This window comes from Coturnix japonica, chromosome 1 (assembly GCF_054131305.1).
Source record: "Coturnix japonica strain WE chromosome 1, WE-NBRP24, whole genome shotgun sequence".
Taxonomy (NCBI): domain Eukaryota; kingdom Metazoa; phylum Chordata; class Aves; order Galliformes; family Phasianidae; genus Coturnix; species Coturnix japonica.
This window is the reverse complement of record NC_140663.1, coordinates 95,982,658-96,003,542: the sequence shown is the minus strand read 5'-3', so window position 1 is coordinate 96,003,542 and position 20,885 is coordinate 95,982,658. Positions and strand designations below refer to the sequence as shown.

At 39.0% G+C, this 20,885-nt stretch overlaps 2 protein-coding genes across 31 annotated transcripts in view; both read left to right on the top strand.

Moving 5' to 3' along the window:
* SYNJ1 (synaptojanin 1) overlaps positions 1 to 11,952 on the top strand; it is a 55,752-nt gene extending 43,800 nt beyond the window's left edge. For 6 of the 28 annotated variants that reach the window (XM_085528289.1, XM_015881447.3, XM_085528277.1 and 3 more), the window contains 7 exons: positions 1,106 to 1,153; positions 2,720 to 2,758; positions 2,853 to 2,923; positions 4,402 to 4,510; positions 5,294 to 5,514; positions 6,527 to 6,550; positions 8,768 to 11,952. In XM_085528289.1, coding sequence (XP_085384415.1) covers positions 1,106 to 1,153; positions 2,720 to 2,758; positions 2,853 to 2,923; positions 4,402 to 4,510; positions 5,294 to 5,514; positions 6,527 to 6,547 — 509 coding nt within the window. In that variant the 3' untranslated portion in view covers positions 6,548 to 6,550; positions 8,768 to 11,952. Of the gene's footprint in view, positions 1 to 526; positions 562 to 1,083; positions 1,154 to 2,719; positions 2,759 to 2,852; positions 2,924 to 4,401; positions 4,511 to 5,293; positions 5,515 to 6,526; positions 6,551 to 8,767 lie in introns of all 28 variants that reach the window. The other 22 variants (XM_085528270.1, XM_085528282.1, XM_015881425.3 and 19 more) reach the window with 12 other exon arrangements.
* Positions 11,953 to 12,654: 702 nt separating this feature from the next.
* On the top strand, positions 12,655 to 19,512 carry CFAP298 (cilia and flagella associated protein 298). Of its 3 annotated transcripts, XM_015881365.3 has the most exons (7): positions 12,655 to 12,850; positions 13,030 to 13,197; positions 14,504 to 14,571; positions 16,453 to 16,611; positions 17,127 to 17,258; positions 18,913 to 19,008; positions 19,109 to 19,512. In XM_015881365.3, the coding sequence occupies exons 1-7, from the start codon at positions 12,712 to 12,714 to the stop codon at positions 19,217 to 19,219; spliced, it is 873 nt and encodes a 290-aa protein (XP_015736851.1). In that variant the 5' UTR covers positions 12,655 to 12,711; the 3' UTR covers positions 19,220 to 19,512. The 3 variants fall into 3 exon arrangements, with proteins under 3 accessions (XP_015736851.1, XP_015736859.1, XP_085384552.1); XM_015881373.3 differs by lacking the exon at positions 17,127 to 17,258; XM_085528426.1 differs by lacking the exons at positions 12,655 to 12,850; positions 13,030 to 13,197 and adding an exon at positions 13,248 to 13,352.
* The last annotated feature ends 1,373 nt before the right edge of the window (positions 19,513 to 20,885 follow it).

The window sequence follows — 20,885 nt, the reverse complement described above, 5'->3', positions numbered from 1 at the left end:
CTGGAACTCACCCAGAATATGTAATGTGCCAGTATTGAACATCTTGGAACCAGATGTTCATCAAAACCAGATATTTGGCATCTCTGGAGATAGTCACACACCAGCCTCATCTGCAGCCTTTAATCTTCCTACTCTCAGTGACGCTTCAACCCATATGTGACAAAACTCACAGCACTCTTTCTAGATCATAAAGAGCTCCTGAGCATATACCACACATTGGCACATGATTAGAAAAACACATGAGTCTGTATCATTGCTAAGGCAAAAGTTGCTTTTAAGGTAGTCTTCTTGAATGCTAGCTCCCTTCTCCTCAACTATGCTAAAGCCATTTGAGAGTCACCAGATATTACTTTTACTTACTCCTATATGCACGCCTGAATGATTCCTCCTTTTCTTACCATTTGGTGTTATTATGCCCTGCTTTGTTTTTATCATATAAGCTTATGGACTCTGCATGTGCCTGATCATATCACAGAATCAAAATAATTCAGTGCAATTATTCATGATTGAGAATCTTTTCTTTCAGTGAGAACCTCCACACTAACTGCAGATACTCTCTATGTGAGTTGATACTGAGTTTTCTGATGTAAAGAGTGCTGCTTGGATATAATGATATAATTCTGTATGATAGAATACACTATATAAAATGCAAACCTGATTTATTGCATTAATTTGCTCATTCAGATGTAGTCTTGTCAGAAATATATATTATTCTCCCAAATTCTCAGAAGCAAGCGTAATGCTGCTGAGTATAAGTCATGATGTTTGCTTTCAAGTGTTGGAGTATAGATATCCATTTTGATTAAGAAACATTACAAGAATTACGTTTTATATCATTCTGAATTTATAAAAGATTGTGGAGAGCATATACTGAAGAAATTGCAATCTTTTTCAACTGTAGTTTAAAGTGTTTTTTGATCTCTAGTTCCTATCAGTCTGGTTTCTCCATGCTGCTCCAAACAGTTCTTCTGTAAGCACCTACAATCTAGCTAGGCCATTTTTAAATGATATAGAGCTGTCTTGGGGCAGTGTCCTTTCTGTTTTTACTTTCTCAATCTACTGCTTTTCTTATGCAATGTACAGCTTCTCTTCTTTCTCTGAAAAGGTCTTGGAGCTCCTCCCAGTCCTGGGGTAGCTAAGAGAGAAGTAGAAGGTAACATAACAATTTCTGTATTCTGGAAATGAATTTAAATTTTAATACATGAGCAATATTGTTCTTATGATACTAAAGGCAGTTTCATTAAGGCATTTATTATATAGGGTATTTTATTTAACATACTTTTCAGAAAGGTGAGTTGCTTTACCAGTGATTTTGTGAATTGTTACAGAAGCAGTCTTCAATTACAAAAAAACAAAATGAAAACTGTACAAATCAAGAATACTTTCAAGGCAAACTCTCAAAGGAAGATGTAACTGACAGCTGGAATAAGTACTACATCTGTAACTAAACTAGGAATCTAGATTTTTTCATAAAGAACTACATATTCATGTATTTCAATAGAAATTCAAATAATTCAGCATATAATTTAATATTTTATCTCTCCTTAAAGAGCATAATATATGTTTTTAATTCTAGGGACTAAGCATTTTTCTTGTATGATTCTAATTGGAGTATGTATATGTGGTTCTGAATGGGTCCTGTTTAAGCTTTGACAGCAGAGTTTGAGGTTTCTATTCTTTGTAGTAAACATAGGTATGGCAGCGCAAGTCCTAATATAGTCACAGTTAGAAATTACTCCTGTATGCCATAGTGAATTTTGGCTGTATTGCTGATTCATTCTGCAGTATTGTCAAAATCACAAGAAATATATGTAGGGCATGTCAGGTTGGAAAGGACCTCTGCTGGTCGTCTTAGTCCAACCCCCTTCTAAAGTAAGGTGAACTTAGCCAGGTTATTCTGGGTACAAATCGTATCTACTGAGATCTAGACCCAGAGACTCATTCTAACTGGTTCTAAGAAAGCAGGATTGTCTGCCATCTGGAAGCTGATTTGATAAAGTGTCTTATGCACCACAGAGTATTCCTTCCAGTTACTGTAACTCATGTGGTGATTTACCTTCCTGGGAAACAGACAACAGAAACACAAGCCTGCAACCTCTTTGTCTGTTAGGAATTGTGCACTAATCTGAAGTAAAGGTAACTTTTTCATATTTTACACTTCACAACTTGAATGTTGAATACAAGGTCATTAGCACCAGCATGTAAATGTTGAGGTTGGTGCTACAATATATTTATCCTATAAGTGTAGAGAGTAGGTTCAGAAAATTTGGTGTAGGCCTTTTAGATTGCTGGATCATGTTTAATTACAGATGTACACTTCTGATCATGTGATTTTTTTGAATTAGTATGTTATAAGAGTTCTCTTTGTTTTAAAGACTGCTGTTAGAATATCTACAGGATATACTACAAAGAAAACAACTGCTTCTAGCAAGGTTCAGAACACAGGGTACCTATACAAGTCGACATCTTTAGCTTGCAACAAACAGGAGGTGATTTGACTTATTTGGCAATTAGAAGAGTCAAATTACTTCACAGGTACAGTGTGGGGTAATAGTGCACTAGTATAACAGTTTAGCTGATTGATAGACTCTAATGTATAATAAATCACTAATGTCTCTTTGCTCCTGCTTCTATTAGTAATAATGTGCCATTACTCTATAGTGCCTGTTTGTATCTTATCTAACAAAGATAATCTGATTTTTTTTCCCATGCTTCAAAGCACAAAAAAGTCCTGGAACACAAAGAAAAGATAACTTAGGTAATACAGACACATGCTTTGTACTAATTATAATACAGAAATAAGTCGATGTTGAAATATGTTCTAAGTCAGTGGTTTCTAATATCTGTTCCAGTTCGTAGTCAGCCTCCACCTTCAACTGGATTTTCAAGTGCAGGAACTGCTGGATATACTGCTGCTCGACCGGTATGCATTCTTTCTCAAAATCATTTTCCTTTTGCATTTCTACACTTTATTACATTGGTGGTGTGTCTAAGAGATGCTGTGTTTTTCAAGCTTAAACTCGACCCTTTTCCAGATTTCTGAGCTGACACGGCATACTTTCCTCAGGTTGTTATTTGGGCAGCATTTCCTTTCATAGCTTTCAGCACCAGGGACAGTAACTGCTGCACACACTGTTTCCCCTCTAAGTGGTCTGGAGGATTATTTTCGGCTTGGTTTCTCTTTGTTTTAGTGCATAACTTTCAGTTTGACTTTTGGAATTTAATCTAATCATTCTGCCTACTTTCTAAACATTAAAAAAATAAATTAATTAAAAAATTAAGCCTGGTGACATGTATCTTGGCAATGAAAGTGAAGTCAAGTATTTCATAGGTTATGTGGCATGAAGCATGAGATCACTGTTAAATGGATTCAGCCAAGCATGATGATTCAGATATAAGAAGAAGCTTTCAAAGTACAGTATATACGTCTATTAAAAGTAGCCTCAAGTATAATACTTCAAGTATTCAAGTAAAGTTTATTTGCATATTTTCTGTTAGGAATTGCGGATTAGCTCTGAAAACCATTTCTAGATCATGTATCATTATTCACTTCTTGTGGCAGAATATATAACACACACAAAATTCTGGAGGAAGCAACTCTTAAATTATCTTGTCTCGTGATAATTATTTTTTGCTGAAATCTATTATTTTTATTCTAGTGCTTTACATTTGGCTTTCAAGTGTTAGTAACTCATTCAGCTCCAGAGCTGTAATCTACAGTAGTATCCTGTTTCTATTTAAATACACACATAGGTTCTTTTACTTAGTTTTGAGTGAACAATTTTATTCCTGGCATATAAGCTTCTTTGGGAAGACTCCAGGCTTCAGCTGATTCAGAATGTATGTTTCACTAATCCTTTTTGCTGGGAAACCAGAGTAATTTTTTTCCAATTAGCAAACTTACATTTGTTAAAAGAAATTACTATAGTCTCTTACCTGTATCTTGGAACTTCTGTAAGTAGACCTGGCTATAGCTGCTGTTTATGAATAGCAGGCTATTGTTACAGCCCAAACAGTAGAGAGTATCCACAGCCTGTGTTGACATCAGTGTGTGCTTACTAAATAAGGTACTTAAAAAATAAAGTTCTTGTTGTTTGTTTGTTTTAATATTTCACAGGTCAAATTCAGTTACTAATTGTGACAAAATAATAAGTGATTTAAATGTTGTTATGCTGGCAAATACTGTACAGAGTAGAAGATTTGTAAAAATCCTTTGCTTTGACTTGAACACCTGTAATATTTTGTGGAAAATATTCTTTGCTTGTATATATGCATGAAAAAATAACAGCTATTACCAAAGAACTCATTTTTCACAGCCCCTAATTATCCTGAGTCAATTAGTAGTAGATGACTGCAGATTTGAAGTTGAATTTACGATCCTTTTTCTTTTCCCGTTATTAGACTATTCCACCTCGAGCTGGAGTTATTAGTGCACCGCAAAGCCATGCCCGCCCCTCTGGTGGAAGACCAACACCTGAACCTCAAACCAAACCAGCTGAACCACCAAGGGGTAAGTTTTATTTCTTCCGAAGTGTGTGCACATGTGTGTGTGTGTATACACACAAGTTAAATCTAAATGTCACTGTTTGATCAAGAGGTACTGTCTCTGATTTCAATGTTTTGCTGTCTTCATTTTTCACAGATGTCTTCATTTTTTAGTACAAATGAAAGTTTTCAAATGCAATAATATCTAATGGTCTGTGTTAGTGCTGATCATCAACCAGTATTGAAAACCTTTACCAGATAGCAGGCAGCATTGGAGGAAGTCTGGGCTTGCAAGTTTGATTCCAGCAAGAGAAACTCTTATATCGGATTGCTACATTCTGGTCTAGGCTTACCAGCCTCTCTGATCAGAGGTGTTTATCATGGATTATTTTCTGCAGCAGTTGCTCCATAATCATATTATTTGGCATAGGAATTACATTCCACTCCCTAAACTGAAAGATAAAGGCTTTTTTAATGGTTTTTTGCGTTTTTTTTTGGGGGGTGTGTGTGTGCGCTAATGTCAAAATACGCACTTTATAATAGTGACATCATAAATATGCTTAAATGTATCTGAAGTACAGTAAAGAATAGTACATCTTCTGGCTCTGCTTTCTATCTGGAGTAATATTTTTTTAAAGGAGATATGCTGGGCTTTTGACTTTTGATCTAGAATACCTGCTTATTCTTGCAGCCACTCTTGCTGCAGTTCCTGTCTGGCGCTTCCACATCCACACATTCTCATTCATGCCATTTTTGAAGTTTCTATAACAATTCTTTTCATTGAACAATACTGAAAATATACTTGCAGGCTCCCCATTGCTTCCTGAACCATTAAAGCCTCAGGCTGCTCCTGCCCAGCCCGTGACTCAGCCACCACCTGCACTAAAGATGCAAGAGCCTTTGATACCTGTGGCATCACATCCACCTCAGACAAGTGCCCCACCGAGTCTGGAACCACCCCCACAACCACCTCCTCGTAGCCGATCATCCCACACTTTGCCTTCTGAATCTGCTCCTTCACAGCAGCAAGTAAGTTTAAAAAAAAGTCTATTTGTTTTTTCCACTAAGCAAATTAAAAGTCTGTACTGCATGCTGTACATTTATGAGAAACCCAAACAAGTAAAAAGGTCAAAAGATTGCATCCGTAAATCAGTGTCTGGTTGAATAGTACTTAATGGCTTTTGTATTGTCTTGCAAGGCTGTTCAATCGCAAGGGAAGCCCACTTTGAGCTTCGTTGATTGTCTCCAGCTTAGAGTTTTTAATCTCTTTTTTCCTGTTTCTCATTTTCTTTTTTTAAGAGTTCAGTTAAATGATGTTTTTTTCTTTTCTTTTTTTATTGCCATTTACAAATATGAAATTTTCTGAGGAGAGGCGTTTAAATAAACGTAGTGTCTGTTCAGGGGCAATGGATTCCAAGCCTATCCTTTGATTCAGAGCTTGACTGTGATATTCAAAAAACTAAATTTTTCCTTTATAAAAATAATCACTTCTATACAGAGTGCGTATTTGGGACTTCATAGATCATGAAGAAATACATTAAAAGATCAAAGTAGTTATTGTAAATAGAGAGGATTTATTTATTTCAAATTAAGAAGATTTGATAGCATGAGAAGTCTGTATAGTTTTTCAGATTCAAAAGCTATTGCTGTAGCTGGAATGTTTTATCAGCGCAGTTCCCAGAAGGAGGCTGTGGTGCTTTTTATATTAATGGGTGATTAGAATTAGACCACCCATATGCAAATTTCTATATAGACTATTTTCCACAAACAAGCACAAGTCAGCTGCACAATGAATGTTCATATGGAAATAAACTTAGAATTGGCTTGAGCTGTTTTTTTGGACTCTTAATATTAAGCTTACAGATATTACAGTAAAATATAACAGGAATTTTAAATCATTGAAGTGTTTTATAACAAATATTTTTATTTCATTTTCATATCACCAAAAAAAATGTTAAAGTATTTTTGTCACGAGATTGCTTTGTTACTTGGATTTTCTCCCTAATGTTCTTTCCTTTGATGTCTGTTTCTCTTTCACAAGCAGGAGCAACCGTCAGGGTAACAGGTATCTGCCTATTTACCAATATTGTATGTGGTCTCCATCTGTTCAAGCAGAAAAGATGTATGAATCTGCTTTTCATACATCTGCAGTCTCATCCACATTAAAATCACCTGTCCACATTAATGGATTGACTCTCATACCATAGTTTGCTTTTTCTTTTCATAATGCAGTAAAAATGATATTGTTAACTGTATTTACTAGTGGCGTAGCAAAAATTTTTGCTTCATTACCTTTAATGAAACAATTAGATCTTATATATGCTGTTTAGTCTGAATCTCCTGCTCATAGTTTATTTGGAAAAACAAAGAAACAAGTAGGTGTTTTGAAAGGTGATTGCAGAGAGAGTGGGGTTGGTCTCTTCTCACTGGTGACAGGGGAAATGGCCTCAAGTTGCAACAGGGGAGGTTTCGGATGGATATCAGGAAAAACTTCTTTACAGCAAGGGTAGTTAAGCACTGGAATAGGCTCCCCAGGGAGATGGTTGAGTCACCATGCCTGGATATGTTTAAAAACCATTTGGATGTGATGCTCAGGGCCATGATTTAGCAAAGGGTTGTTAGTTAGGGTAGTATGGTTAGGTTGTGGCTGATGATCTTTAAGGTCTTTTCCAACCTGAGCAATGCCGATTCTATGATTCACATTTCTCAAAAAACAGAGATCTTACTATTACCCATAGTAAAATGAGCTGAATGTTACAATTAAAATGCTGTTATACTTAGGACGATTTAGAAGTACATGTTTCCAGAATTATTCAGACCAAATTTTGTCTACTATAAAGAGCAATTGGGATTCATAGTTTCTTTAGGATTTATGTACTTTTTGATTACTTGCTGAATGAACATAGGATTTAACCAACTTGTGCCAAGCTGCATTCAATTTGGATTCATTCTACAGTTCAGTGTTTTACATATTTCCCCTCTGTTACTTGATGTCTTTGTACTGTTTTCTGAAGCACTGTGTCAGGTGAACAGTTCTGTTCTTGGTTTGGTAATCTTAGGCTTCACCTGTTTTAGAAACTCTCTGGCTTAGTAATACCAGAGATGCATGTAACTAATGTTGTTCTGGTAAAAGCACAAAACTTTAGTATTTTTGTCAGTGCTGAGAGTCTCTAAACTGAATCATCCCATTTTTTATATTAGTAAGTGGTTGCATGGAGACGTGCTTCAAACTACTGCCAAAAAAAAAAATGCAATAAAAACATTTTTGTAAAGACTGAGCTTAGGCTACTTAGTAATACTGTATTTCAGTTGATAGTTTTAGCTAGCATCCTAGTTCAATGAAATAGTTAACAATTTTCGTGCAGAAGATCTGAACTGTTTTGGTATATTAAAGCAATGTGTTAAAATGACAGAGCTGTTTGTGATATTGGAACTCTCAGAAGTGATTTTAACAACCTTAATTGCTTCACTTAGCTTAATAAGGTGGAACTCCAAACTTTGTTCTGTTGGTGTCATGACTCAAACAATCTGTAGGTAATAAATATTCTGCCTTTTTTGGACAGTTGGAACAAGGTATAATGATTACATTATTGTTTAAAAGTTTGGTTTTAAAAGATAAGGAAGGTTCATGGAGAAAACTTGTCTTCTCCATTTGGTCTTATTCTGAACAGTGATAACTTGCCATTTTAAAATCATAATGCATTTTAAAAGAAAGTCCTTCCCCATCCTGACAAGGATAATGATTGTAGCTTCACACGTCAAGAAGCACTAGAGATGCCTACAAAATAGAGATCTTCATAGAGATGCCTAAAATGCACACACTAATAACACTAATTTTCTCTTCCATTGTGATGCTTAAGTATTGCTTTTAACATCAGTGTTAGAAACTCTCCAACAGTGAAAACCAGAGCTTTTCCTTTCACATCTATGCTGGGTTATCACTTGTTTAGAATATAGTGCCATTGCCCAAGTTTCTTGAAGAGTTTCCAATACCACATCCAACAGAGCTTCTGGCCAGGGTTCTGAGCTGCGTAAAGCTGTGGGATGGGGAGTTAACTTTAGCTACTAGGAAGCTTTTCTTTGTAAAAGGAGATAAGGGGTTTTGTTTTGTTCCAGAAAAGAAGCAATCGTTCTATAATAAGCGCTTTGTACAAGTTGCAGCCAAGTTGTATTGAAGTTTCAGTTTAAGCCCAAGAGCTTCTTTTCTTCTCCTAGAACTGAGAAATGGGGAGTTGGTGTTGTCTTCAAAATGTGATTACTAAGCACTTTGTTTTCTTTCCAGATTAAAACAAATGGAACCTATGGCACTAAGCTTGAAACACAGTTAAATAGCGACCCTTTTGAAGATTTGTCATTTCAGCTGCTTGTGTCAAAGATGCAGACACCTGCTCGAACGTCAGCTGTTCCAACCTTAAACCAAAAGGAATCAATGCAGTTGCCTTCCGCAACACAAAGAAATGATATTTTGAATACTGTAAGTTGCATGCCAGCAATGCCTCCTGCTCCAACCCTTAACATATCCCAGGAACACACGCGCAGCTCTCCAAATCCATTTGTTACTGGACTGAACCGCACAAATCCATTCACTGAAAGAACACTTAATGCTGGAAACCCATTTAGAACAGAAACTCAAGAATCTGAAATAACTTCACATTTACAGGAAGGACACGCCGCTTTCAATCCTTTCCCTTCTCTAAATCCCTCTGGTTCTAATACAAGCAAGCCTGTATTTTCTGTTGATGCACCTGAAAACAGTTTTTGCTTGCGAAGCAGATCTCTCATGGTTAAAAACGTACAGCCAAAAGGATGGGTAACGTTTGACGAGGAGGATGAGAATTTCCACGGAAAGCTAAAGCCATCTAAAAGTGTTCCAGATTTTAAGCAAATCGGTTCCAGCAAGTCAGCTGGATCTCCAGATTTGCTGGGCACTGAACAAAATACTTTTCTTGGTTCAGACTTTACCTTCGGTAATGACTGGAATAAAAGTTCTACTGATTGTTTCTATACGATGCCAGCAAGAAGACCGCCTGCACCTCCTGTCCCATCGAGACTAACCAGCAACAGAGCCCCTGCAGATCCTTTCACTTCTTTGGCACCTAAGGTGTCACCAATGCAAGATTTTACAGAAAGATAGATCTTCAAAAAATATAAGAGGTTATATTTGTTGCTATGTTTATCCAGTAGAATAATTGGGCATTTGAGATTATTCTGTGTGCAATAATTACTTGGCAAATGCACTGAAACTTTACTCGTAAACAGCCACTATTATTTGTGTATAAATTTTGAATATGTATATATGGTAGAGCACAAAAAATGGTGTGAAAGTTTATTAAAATCCCAACGTGGTAGTATATGAATAGATGGAAAAGAAAGAAGGATGAGCTACTAATCTCAGTAAAATATACCAATCTTGGAAATAGTTTTTTGCCGAGGGAGCTCTCTCTGTTCTGTTCCCCGTTGTGGGATTTCAATGAAGGGGGCTCCCTGCTGGTATCCTTCCTGCTCCCTTTTTACTGTTTTGTTAATTGCTATTTATAAGTATTTACCAAAGAGCTGCCAAAGTTTATTGAGATTTGAATGTTGACAAGTATTGTTTAGAAGTTAATTTATAACAGAAGCTATGGAGATTTGTAAGGCTTATATTTGAATTTGAGGCACAACAAGAATAGTTTAATTTCAAAATACAAACAATACTTTGTATATTAATATATTCAGTATTTGACTTTAATTTTCTGCGTCGGTACATTTCAGCTGTTAAATATTATTGTGACATATTCACCATCATTAGGTCAGAATTACTGTTTCATATCATCCATTTATTCACTGCTATTTTAAAATATTTTTCTTTTTTTTCCCACAAATTGGAAACAACTGATAGAAGTTTTCCTTCAGCCTCTGGAAAAAATCCCATTGAATTTTGATAAAGCAAGCAGTCTTTTACTAGTTGCAGACAACATACTGCCATTAGCTTGTCCCAATCACCTTTCATGTTTTTGGAAGGGCTTTCTTATCCTACAGAAGGACCCGGGTGAAGTAACTGGCAGTCATGGTGCAGCAGCAGAGGAAAGAAGTCATCTTACACGTTTGGGCTGTCCTGCCAGCATTCTTACTGTCTACTGCTATACTTACCGCTGTATTTTCAAAGCCTTGCCTTCAAAGAAGAGAACGTTTCTCTGAGCTGCAAGATATCATTCTGTTACTTGTGCAGTTAAACTAAACAAGTGACCCTTCATCCCCAAGATGGCGACCGTCCCATGTTTGGTGCTGCTTTGAGGCCAGCAAAGCCTAAGTCACAGTTCTGCATATTATGTTATAAAAAGGCAACTCTGTGCTCTTATGTTTTCTAAAGCTCACACGACCTTACATAAAATGTGGTATTTTGTTATCTTGAGGCAATTTAAAACAACTGATCTACTTAGCTCTACTAACACATGCTAAATCCCCCTCCTGGCCATTCTCCTTACAATTCATGCTATCTTGGCACATAACTTTTATACGCAGTTGTGTACTTCTATCAAAAGCTGAATGTGGCACAATGTTGTCATCTCTCGGGGGACTGCAAACACCCGCCTACTACACTCATTGGCTTCACTTTCAAACAAGCCATAGTGGTTCTGCAAAGCCAGCGACTGAAACTCAACATATCAGCATTATATTTATAGCAGCAAAATACACGATGACAGTGCTTTTTAGAAATTCTCAAACGCAACTGAAAGGTTATTTATACAACAACCCATTTTTTCCTTTAACACTGTCTGGTTAGCCATGAGCTGCAGTTGGATAGAGGAGTGACTATAGTAAATCTTATATTGTGCTTTTTTTTCTGTTCAACTCATTAAACAGTACTTGTACATTTTAAACAGCAGTGGTACCTTTGTGCTTCGGTATGTGGATTACCTTGTTTTACACTGTTGCTATAAACATCTGTGTGATCAGTGTTTTGGTATATTCTTACATTAGCAAAACATTTTTTTTTGAGGGGGGGAAACTTTTTCCTAGTGGGAGTTACGTGATAAATATGTTCTTTGTTGAATATTTAATTACAGTGATTGAAAACTACTGTCTAAAATGCACCTGGTATACAGCACCTCTGCACTATACAGGATTACGGAGATGGACAGCAAAGTACCACAAAGATCACGAGAACTGCTCCAAAATTGTAGTGTGTGTGTATATATATATATATTGCTAACCACTGTAACGTGTATTAACAAAAAGAATTACTAGCAGAAGTTCTGAACATATAAGAATTAAAAATAGAAACGCTCGACACATTTACACGAATTCCATGTTCCCTGTGGTAATCTGCTCTGTTAAATGTAACAGTTTTATTGCTTGTGGCACACAATATCTATGGCTGTATACTTTACAGAACCGCAGTATTGAAACTCAGTGGCGTACAACATTCCGTATATATCCTGTGGAAGGCGGTGTTGTATTAACAAAATAAAACATACCTGCCCTTAATGAGTTACCTTTTTCTTTTCTTATGCTGGATGCTTTCCTGGGGCCCTGTTTACCAGAGCGGCCTGCAGTTGTCTCTCTGGGTTAGAGATCACTCCAGCCCTCCTTTGGAGGAGCTGCAGAGCAGCCTGTAGGAGACTGCTGACATGGTGGACACTGCCTGCACACACAGCTACTCTCTTGTAGAAGCTGTGCTATTAAAGTCACAGAATCACAGAATGACCTGGGTTGGAAGGGACCTCAAGGATCATGTAGTTCCAACCCCCCTGCCTGGCAGGGCCACCAAACATACACATTTACTAGATCAGGTTGCCCAGGGCCCCGTCCAACCTGGTCTTGAACACCTCCAAGGACGATAGTCATGGAGCATGTGAAAGAAATGGTGACAAACTCTTAGCTCTGCTTGGGAAACTGATGTCCACCCCAGTCTGGAGAACCAGAGGGACATCAAGGAGGCCATAAGGGAGCAATTTGAGGACCACACAGGGAAGGGGAAGCGAGGTCTGTGTGAGCAGACATCCCCTTCAGACACAGATTTATTTGCTCCTTGTTGGTTCAAAGTGACCAGTCCGCCGCCATGACAGACCCCCTTCATCTCCCCGTTTCCCGCCTAGGGCGGAAGCGCCATCCCCCCCCTCCTCCCGTATCCAGGGACGCGCGGAGGCGGGCAGCGGCTCTAACCGCCTCCTGCGCATGCGCGACTGCAGGGCGGTAGTCACCACAGGGTCCCGCTGTCGTCTCCCCGCTCGTTGCGGCCCCGTCATGGTGCGGCTGCACGTGAAGCGCGGCGATGAGAGCCAGTTCCTGCTGGAGGCGGCCTGCAGCGCCCGCATCGCCGAGCTGGCGCCTCTGGTCGCCCGTATTTACAACGGCAGGCTGAAGGTGCAGCGGTTGTGCTCAGGTACCGCCCCGCTGCTGCCTCAGGGTTCCGGGCCTAAGGGTGTCAGGAAGGGCCTCGCTTCCCCACAGCGCAGGGTGTGGGGATCCCCATCCCAAAAGCTTTTTTCTGAGGGGGTTTTATAAGTGGTGTGTTCTCAGTAAGGCAGATTTCTAACCTTGTGCTCTAAACGCTTGACGAAGAGATGCAGGAGCTGGCGGAGCACGGTGTGTACCTGCCACTCAACATGCAAGGGCTGACGGACGAGCAGATCGAAGAGCTGAAGTTAAAGGACGAGTGGGCAGAAAAATGCGTTCCCAGTGGTGGGAGTGTCTTCAAGAAGGATGAGATTGGACGAAGGAACGGCCATGGTAAATAGGGTACAGGTGGTTGTCTCTAACCTGATCTGTGATGTCGTCACAAATGTGGAAACTGTGACTCTGAACCTCTCTTTCTTGCTTTGCTGTCATGAAAAGAATATAAAACCAACCAGCGACTGCATGCTGAATATCTATCAGGACAGCAGGTTAGCCAGCTAATGCTTGTTTACTAATTACAGCAATCATCCTGTGAACAAATGATGCTGAAGGCATAGATTTGTTAAGTAGTATCTATTTAATTGCCTGTTTTCACAATGAATCTGCAAAGCTATAATTTACATGAGCTTGTTTAGCTTAGAGAAGAGAAGGCTCTAGGGTGACTTCATTGTGGCCTTCCAGTACTTGAAGGGACCAAGTAGGAAGGGGAAGGGCTGTTTATGATAGGGGTGGACAGCCATAGGACAAGGAGGAATGGTTTTAAACTGAGACAGGGGAGGTTTAGGTTTGATATTAGGAGGAAGTTTTTCACTCATAGGGTGGTGATGCACTGGGACAGGTTGCCCAAGGAGGCTGTGGATGCCCCATCCCTGCAGGCATTCAAGGCCAGGCTGGATGTGGCTCTGGGCAGCCTGGGCTGGTGGTTGGCGACCCTGCACATAGCAGGGGGTTGGAACTGGATTAACAGTTATAATCCTGGACAGTATGCAAATGCAGGCCAAATTAAATGATGCATTTGAATGCACAGCTGCAAATGAGTATGATTTGATTTCATTTTTGTTTGCGAGGGGATTATTTTTATAGCAGTCAAATAGATAGCTATGATATGAAACGTGTTGTATTTGCAAATTAGATTGAGCTTTTAGTTAGGATAAAAAAGCCAGCAAACTCCAAGCTGTTGTTTCTGATTAAAGCACATCTACCAATACAGTCCATGATAGTCATATGAGGAAGAGTCTCGCTTTGGGTTGCAGTGAGTGTGAGGTTATGGCTGTTGCTTTTTACTCGGTATTTTTGTCTTCAGTGAAGTTCCCATTATCAGTCAGGTGTCTCTAGGGAAAACTGAGCTTTACTACGCCCATGAGAAATGCTATTTTGTTTCTTAAGTTAGTAAGAAATCTGATACTAAAGCATCTATTTTGTGGGCGGACTACAATGTAGCAGTGAAGGTATTTCTTGCCTTGTGACTAAACAATGTTTCATTTGCTTATAGTAGGGAATAACCTGGGGAGGCAGTTTGCTTGGTTCATTGGGTTTTCTATGTGTGTTCTGGTTTGTGTTCCCTCTTTTTGTTTTGCTTTGTTTAGTTTGTTTTTATAGCAAATATAGACTTATTGAGTACAGGTCTCTTACTTTCTAGCTCCCAACGAAAAAATGCAACAAGTTATAAGAAAGACCATAGAGGAAGCCAAGGCATTAATCTCCAAGGTAAGTTTTCCAAAGCAGCTTGTGATACATGGGACTTTCCTAATAGGGGCTGTGTAGCTGCGCAGCTTAATTAAAGTGGACTTTTTTCAGTGCAAAGGCGAACAGTTTTTGATTAATATCCTGCAGCGTTGGGAATAATCTAACAGAAACTGACGCTTCTGTTAATGATTTTCTTAATGGCTTCTGGCAAGCTGGTTCAACGAGTTAAGGAATCAGGTATTAAACACCAAGTGAATGCTGGCAGCCAAGACCTCACTGAATGATTAAATTGCGTTTAATTTCATCCCCACACTCCCTAATTTGCTACTGATGCATTCTTTAGGTGAATGCTTGTCATGTTTTCTGGTGAAAAATTAACTGTGCACTGTGATGTTCCTGGAATAAAATACCTCTCGCTCATTAACACGGTTTTTTGACTGTTACCTATGACTAATTGAAAAACTCTCATTTCTTAGATTAAGCCTCGGTTTTACAAGCACTCAGATGTGCACTTGGTCTCAGTGGGTTTGTGTGCTTGAAGATAAGCATAAGAGTCAGCCTGGAGAAGAGGAGGCTCAGCGGAGACCTTATTGCTCTCTATAACTTCCTGAAGGGAGGTGGTAGTGAGCTGGGGGTCAGCCTTTTCTCTCATATAGACAGTGATAGAACTAGAGGGAATGGTTCCAAGCTGTGGCAGGGGAGATTCAGGCTGGACATTAGGAAGTATTACTTCTCGGAAAGGGTAGTCAGGCATTGGAATGCACTGCCCAGGGAGGTGGTGGAGTCACCGACCATGGAGGTGTTCAAGAAACGTTTGGATGTTGTGTTGAGGAATATGATTTAGCTGGGAAGTATTGGTAATGGTTGGACTAGATGATCTTCTAGGTCTTTTCTAACCATGATAATTCTGTGATTCTGAGTCTTGATGGGACTGCAGTCTCAGTTTACCAAACGTGTGTGTGTGTTCTCCATGGTGTCTGGGCTTTCACACAACTTGGAAACACTAACTCAAGAACATTTGTTATCACATTAATGTTTTGGTAAGCAGCTGCAAGTTCTTTTCCTCAGTCTTCTGCTTCTGGGAATTAGTAGGTGTGAAAGTCTTAAAACAGCTTTGAGCCATATACAGATTGTTAATCAGATTTTAGTGTCGTCTGTGAACTTAAATCGACCTTCTTGACAGTTCCATTGCTGATAAGCGTGTTAATCTTGTGAGGTTGAGATACCAATTTGACTCAACAGTTAATGAGCTTAATACTGACCACCAGGAGGCAGCATTCTCTCACTCTTTTGTTATCTCCTACACTAATTGCAACCATTCTGTCACCAAGGAAAAAAAAAAAACCCTCAGTTATTTTCTAGATGCACCTTGTGTGGTTGGTTGGGTGGTTTCCCCCTATGTCTGTTGCAGTCTGATTTGGAATAATCTCAGGGTCTTTCAGGTGTTTGTATGAATATGCCGAACTTCACTCTTTTACTTACATTCACCCCACATCTTACTGAAGACTCAAGTTTTAGATCCTTCCTCTAATCTGCACTTTAATTTGACTCGAGTTGGTGAATTGCAAGTTCTTGGAACAAAAGGCTTCCCATCCAGTTTCTGCAGTCATATGTGTATATATGAGTGCCTTCATTCCACAGACATTTGTTACTATGTGCACCCTATGCAATTTAGGGAATGTCTTATATATACAAATTAATTAAATATACAAATATATAGATACATATACATACATATATTTTTGCATTCCTAGTATCTTTGTGTAGACAGCTGAGTTCAAATATCTCAGTGATAAACCTTTAAAATCACTGTGTAACAAAGCCTTTCTTCGTATAGCTCTGTGTGTGTCTACATGTGCGTGTATATAAAAAAATTATCAACGACCCCTGCCTGTATTTCAGAAACAAGTTCAGGCCAATGTGTGTCTTAATCTGGACATGGTGAAAGATGCATTGGACCAGCTCCGAGGGGCTGTGATGATCGTGTATCCAATGGGATTGCCTCCACATGATCCAGTCAGGATGGAGCTGGAAGATAAAGAAGACTTGTCGGGGACTCACGTATGCAGTCATGTCTTTGTGTTGTATGTAGTGTCTGGCTTCCGTCTGTGCTGTGCTGTTCTCCACTTTATCAGTTAAAGTGACTTTGTTTCCATGTGCATGAGAAATTTTCTTAGGTATTACTGTCTGATACGTTACGTGAAAGCACAACAGCAGCTTAACTACAGAAATAAGATAAGTATATTTTGAATGTTACGTAAAAGCTGACTTCAGGTAAGCCTGGGACCCAATTTAAACAGCTTGCAGCTTCTTTTTAAGGTCAGTACTAACATTTTGATTCCCAAAGTGTTTCTGTTAAATCAAAACTGAATGGAATATGAACCTTTAATATGAAAAGAGAGATGAAGTATAAAATCAGGTGGATCATGCTGGTCTTCCTGTTAATTCCAGGTTTATTTTCCAGGGAAATGAATCTGGTTTTAGGGAAAAACAATAATAATAATTGAAAAAGAAGGGAATGTTGCCACCCCATAAGTTCTCTCATGCACAGCCCTCGCCTTGTTTATTTGCCACAGGCTGGGCTTGAAGTCATAGAAGAATCTGAAGCACAGTTATGGTGGGCAGGAAAAGAGTTGAAAGAAACAAAGTTGCTTTCTGACTATGTGGGAAGAAATGAGAAAACAACCATCATTGTCAAGATACAGAAAGTGAGTATTGCTAGTAGATTTCTTGCTCCCTTCTTGGCAGTCCCATTCTCTATGGTAGAGAACTGTTACTAGGTGTATGAAATGGTTTAGAATTAAGTCCAGCTTAAATATCTTAAAATGACAACTATTTTTTAAAGCTTCTAGTTTATTATGTCCCAATTATTTTTTTAGTAATTTCTTCACCTATCAGTTAAATACTGCAGTTTCTATTACTTGCTCCAGAGCACCCTATTAAAGTGCACCAAAGAGGTACTTACAACTTGTTTAAACACAACCTGAAAAGCTTAAAAACACACACAAAAACCCAGTTCCATCTCAGTGCAAATCACTAGACAGAATACCCTCATCAACTTTTAAGTCTGTTAATTGAGAGAAAATATCTGCAACTCAGTTCCTTCCTGAATGTGGTATCTTGAGCTTCTTGATGGTGGGTCCTCAAGCTGCCTCAGTTGCAATGTGAACTTGCTTACTTAGAGGACACAGGTTGTGTATTTGAGCCCAAATGTAGACTCTCCCAGAGTCATTGGTGAGAATTCACTGACTGCTAGAAGGAAGGACCAGCTGCTGCACCTGCACTGCCCAGCTGCGCCTCTTAAAGCTCACAGCTGAACTTTGTAAAGGAGATCAGACTTAGCGGGCAGATGTGGTGAGACACATGTAGCTTGTGAACATAGGTCTGAGCTGTCTTCTGGAATAGTGAGTAAAAATGAGGCAAAGTTTTCCCACTTCCCCTCAGTTTATAGGTCTGATGTTTTAGCAGAAGGCTGTCATTAAGTGTGTGCTGCCATCTGACCCCACAGTCATGTTCTCACATTATCGGAATTAAGTACCAAATTGATGGGACTGTTCGCAATATTCTGGACAAAGTAGTGCAGAACTGTGCAGTTCTGCTTATCGCAGGTGAGAAAGCCTTACTCAAGGAAAGAACATTTGGATTTTCATTCACTTTTGGTGTGTGCCATTCAAAGGATGCATTTATGAATGTCAGATGACTGACATTTCCTATGGGCAGTACTTGCCCACAGCTGAGAGTTATTCTTGAGCTGCATTTCACTTTGAAGGCAGTAAGAGCTTCTCTGTGAAGCAGTATGGTGCTTTTCTTATCTCGCAGTGGATGCCTGCATTCTTGAGTTGCAGAGCTAATTTAAAGCAAGCCAGACCATTTTTATTCCATAGGGGATTTGCCATCTCTATTTAAACTGTTCTGTTTGCTATTGTTGACAATAGCTGTCATCAGCTATTTTCTGCTGTGTGCATCACTTCTTCCATGAAGGTAATTGACTGGAAATTTTCTTCTTTTATTTGTAGTAACAAATAATTTTTATTTGTTGTGTTTTGTAGCTGTTTTCCTTTACCAAGTCGTAGGCCATCTTGTGTCTGTGTTAGCAGAGGAGCTAAGGATGTATCGGCCTGTTCTGAGACACTGGGAATGGCCTTAAAGCTGAAAGATTTCTAATGTCTTTCAGAGCAGACGTTTAAGTAAAGCAGACTCAGTAATCCTGTATTCATTTGTTTTCCCATCCTGAAAATCTTGTTAAGTTTGAGAAATCTTAGTGTCTGAAGAAAGATTTTACTATCTTTGCTTAGCAGCTTCTGCTGTTCTATTTTGTATCATAAATACCATCTGAAAAAAGATGTCTGCTTTCCCTTTCAGAAAGGACAAGGAGCTCCTGGGCGTGAGCCTCTGATTAGCCATGAAGAACAAAAACAGATGATGCTGTATTACCACAAAAAGCAGGAAGAACTTAAGGTAACGGTGTCTTTTCACTGTCTGTGAGCTGTGGTAGCACAGAGACTAAGCTCAGGTTACAGTTATTACCGCTGCCTTAACCTATTGGTTCTGTTCATAGAAACTTGAAGAGGACGACGACGATTCATTTCTAAATGCTGAGTGGGCAGACAGCCATGCTTTGAAAAGACAATTTCATGGTGTGAAAGACATCAAATGGGGGCCAAGATGAAGCTCCACAAGCACTTTTTGCCTCTTTCCACTGTTTGGTTTGCAAAGAGGGTTGTTACTGTGTGTTAGATTCTTCTGACAGAAGCTGAAGTTGTCACTTCCTAAGCAGATGCCTGTTTCAGCCTTAGGTTTTTGATACCTGTTTACATTTCTATGCAACTTTAGCAGCACTTGTCTCTGCAAAGAACGGAATAAATCCTGTTTAAGTTGATTATTTTATTAGGAACTTGTATTTTGAATGTTGTGATATTAACGTATTTCACAGGTAATATAAGTAATAAATGTGTACTAAAATGCTGGGTGTTGTTTTGATCAGTCTTTACAACCATTTCTACAGAGCTGATTTTTAAACTCATTTTTAAATGACTTGACTGCTTAACAATTATTTAAGGAGAAGTTTTATGTCTAACTTGAAGTTTTACATGTTAGATTTCTGCCTGCTTGATAGGGATTCTTTACTACTGAGGAGGTGTGCATCCATGTCAGTAGCTGTGCAGCACAAATCCCAACTGCCCTGAAAATCTCACATGAGGATCAGCTGGGTGTTTGAAAGAGAGGTGAGCCGTACCCGCCTGTGGGCACTCACAACCAGCAGTGGTATCTTCATTCACACCCCAGAGCAGTCATCATTTTCAGTTCTGCAGTGAAGAAAGGCAAGGCAGCTGGTTTGGTATTGTAGTTTTTAGCATACTCCATGTGCCAAATTGCTCCTACAAATGTATAATTGCCTTCTGCTTGAGCAGACTAGATAATGCTCGCAAGCGACCTCAATCTTAATAACAGGTGATTGCTCATAGCATATAGTTTATATCAAGTTTTAATCTGAAATATTTTTTGCAGGTGCCACATGTTGGCACTGTGTTGATAGGGCTGCCCAACAGTTCTAACAGATCGCTTGTGTTTGCCATCCGAATTTGCACCCACACTTGATATTTTCCATTGCTAGTTTTTTTGGTCTTATTCACACCCTAATCCTCTTGTCACAAGGGCTTAGTGGCAGAGACAAATGTCTGACATATTATCAACTGGGTTCTTCCTACCATGCCAAACCTGTCAGTGCAGCTAGTGGGGAATACTGTGGTCATTGACTGTCCATTAAAAACACCTGCTTGTTCCTCTCTAGATTTGCGATTCTCTGTCCCTGGCTTTAGTCTCCCTGCTTGTTTGAGTCACTGTAGAATAACAAAGTGCTTTGCTAAATATTTTTCCATTACTATGAAGCAGTCATAATTTTCTTTATGTGTTAGTGTGGTTGAAGAGACATTGATCAAGTTCAGCTGAAGTGTTTTGTTCAACTTGTAGCTGAGAACTATGATATAGAAAACAGAAATAATGTAATTCAGTATGGTATGAGTGGTGGTTTTGCTGCAGTGATTGAAGTTGTCCAGTAGTTTTTCCCAAGCATCAACTTTGTAGTATGTTTTCAAGAAAAAAAAAAAATCGGTAGCACTCACTGAAATCAGTTATAGAATCATAAAAATGATCTCTCATATACTTTGCTAGGCCAGCTCCTGATAGCTCCTCCTGGTTGTAAGTGCTCTTTGCAGACACAAAGCCTCTCCTTCTTCTCCCATCTCTCACAGTGCTTTCTTTCAGTGAGTTGCACATGGATGTCAGTGAGTGTTTGAGGTCCTAAATCCAGCAGTGATCTAGGGAACCTGTTTCAT

Excerpts from the sequence above, each read along its gene's own strand:
- CFAP298 (XM_015881365.3), top strand. The coding sequence starts at position 12,712 with ATGGTGCGGCTGCACGTGAAGCGCGGCGATGAGAGCCAGTTCCTGCTG. Across the intron at positions 14,572-16,452 it reads CCAAGGCATTAATCTCCAAG|AAACAAGTTCAGGCCAATGT; the intron begins GTAAGTTTTCCA and ends CCTGTATTTCAG. Across the intron at positions 19,009-19,108 it reads AAAAGCAGGAAGAACTTAAG|AAACTTGAAGAGGACGACGA; the intron begins GTAACGGTGTCT and ends TTCTGTTCATAG.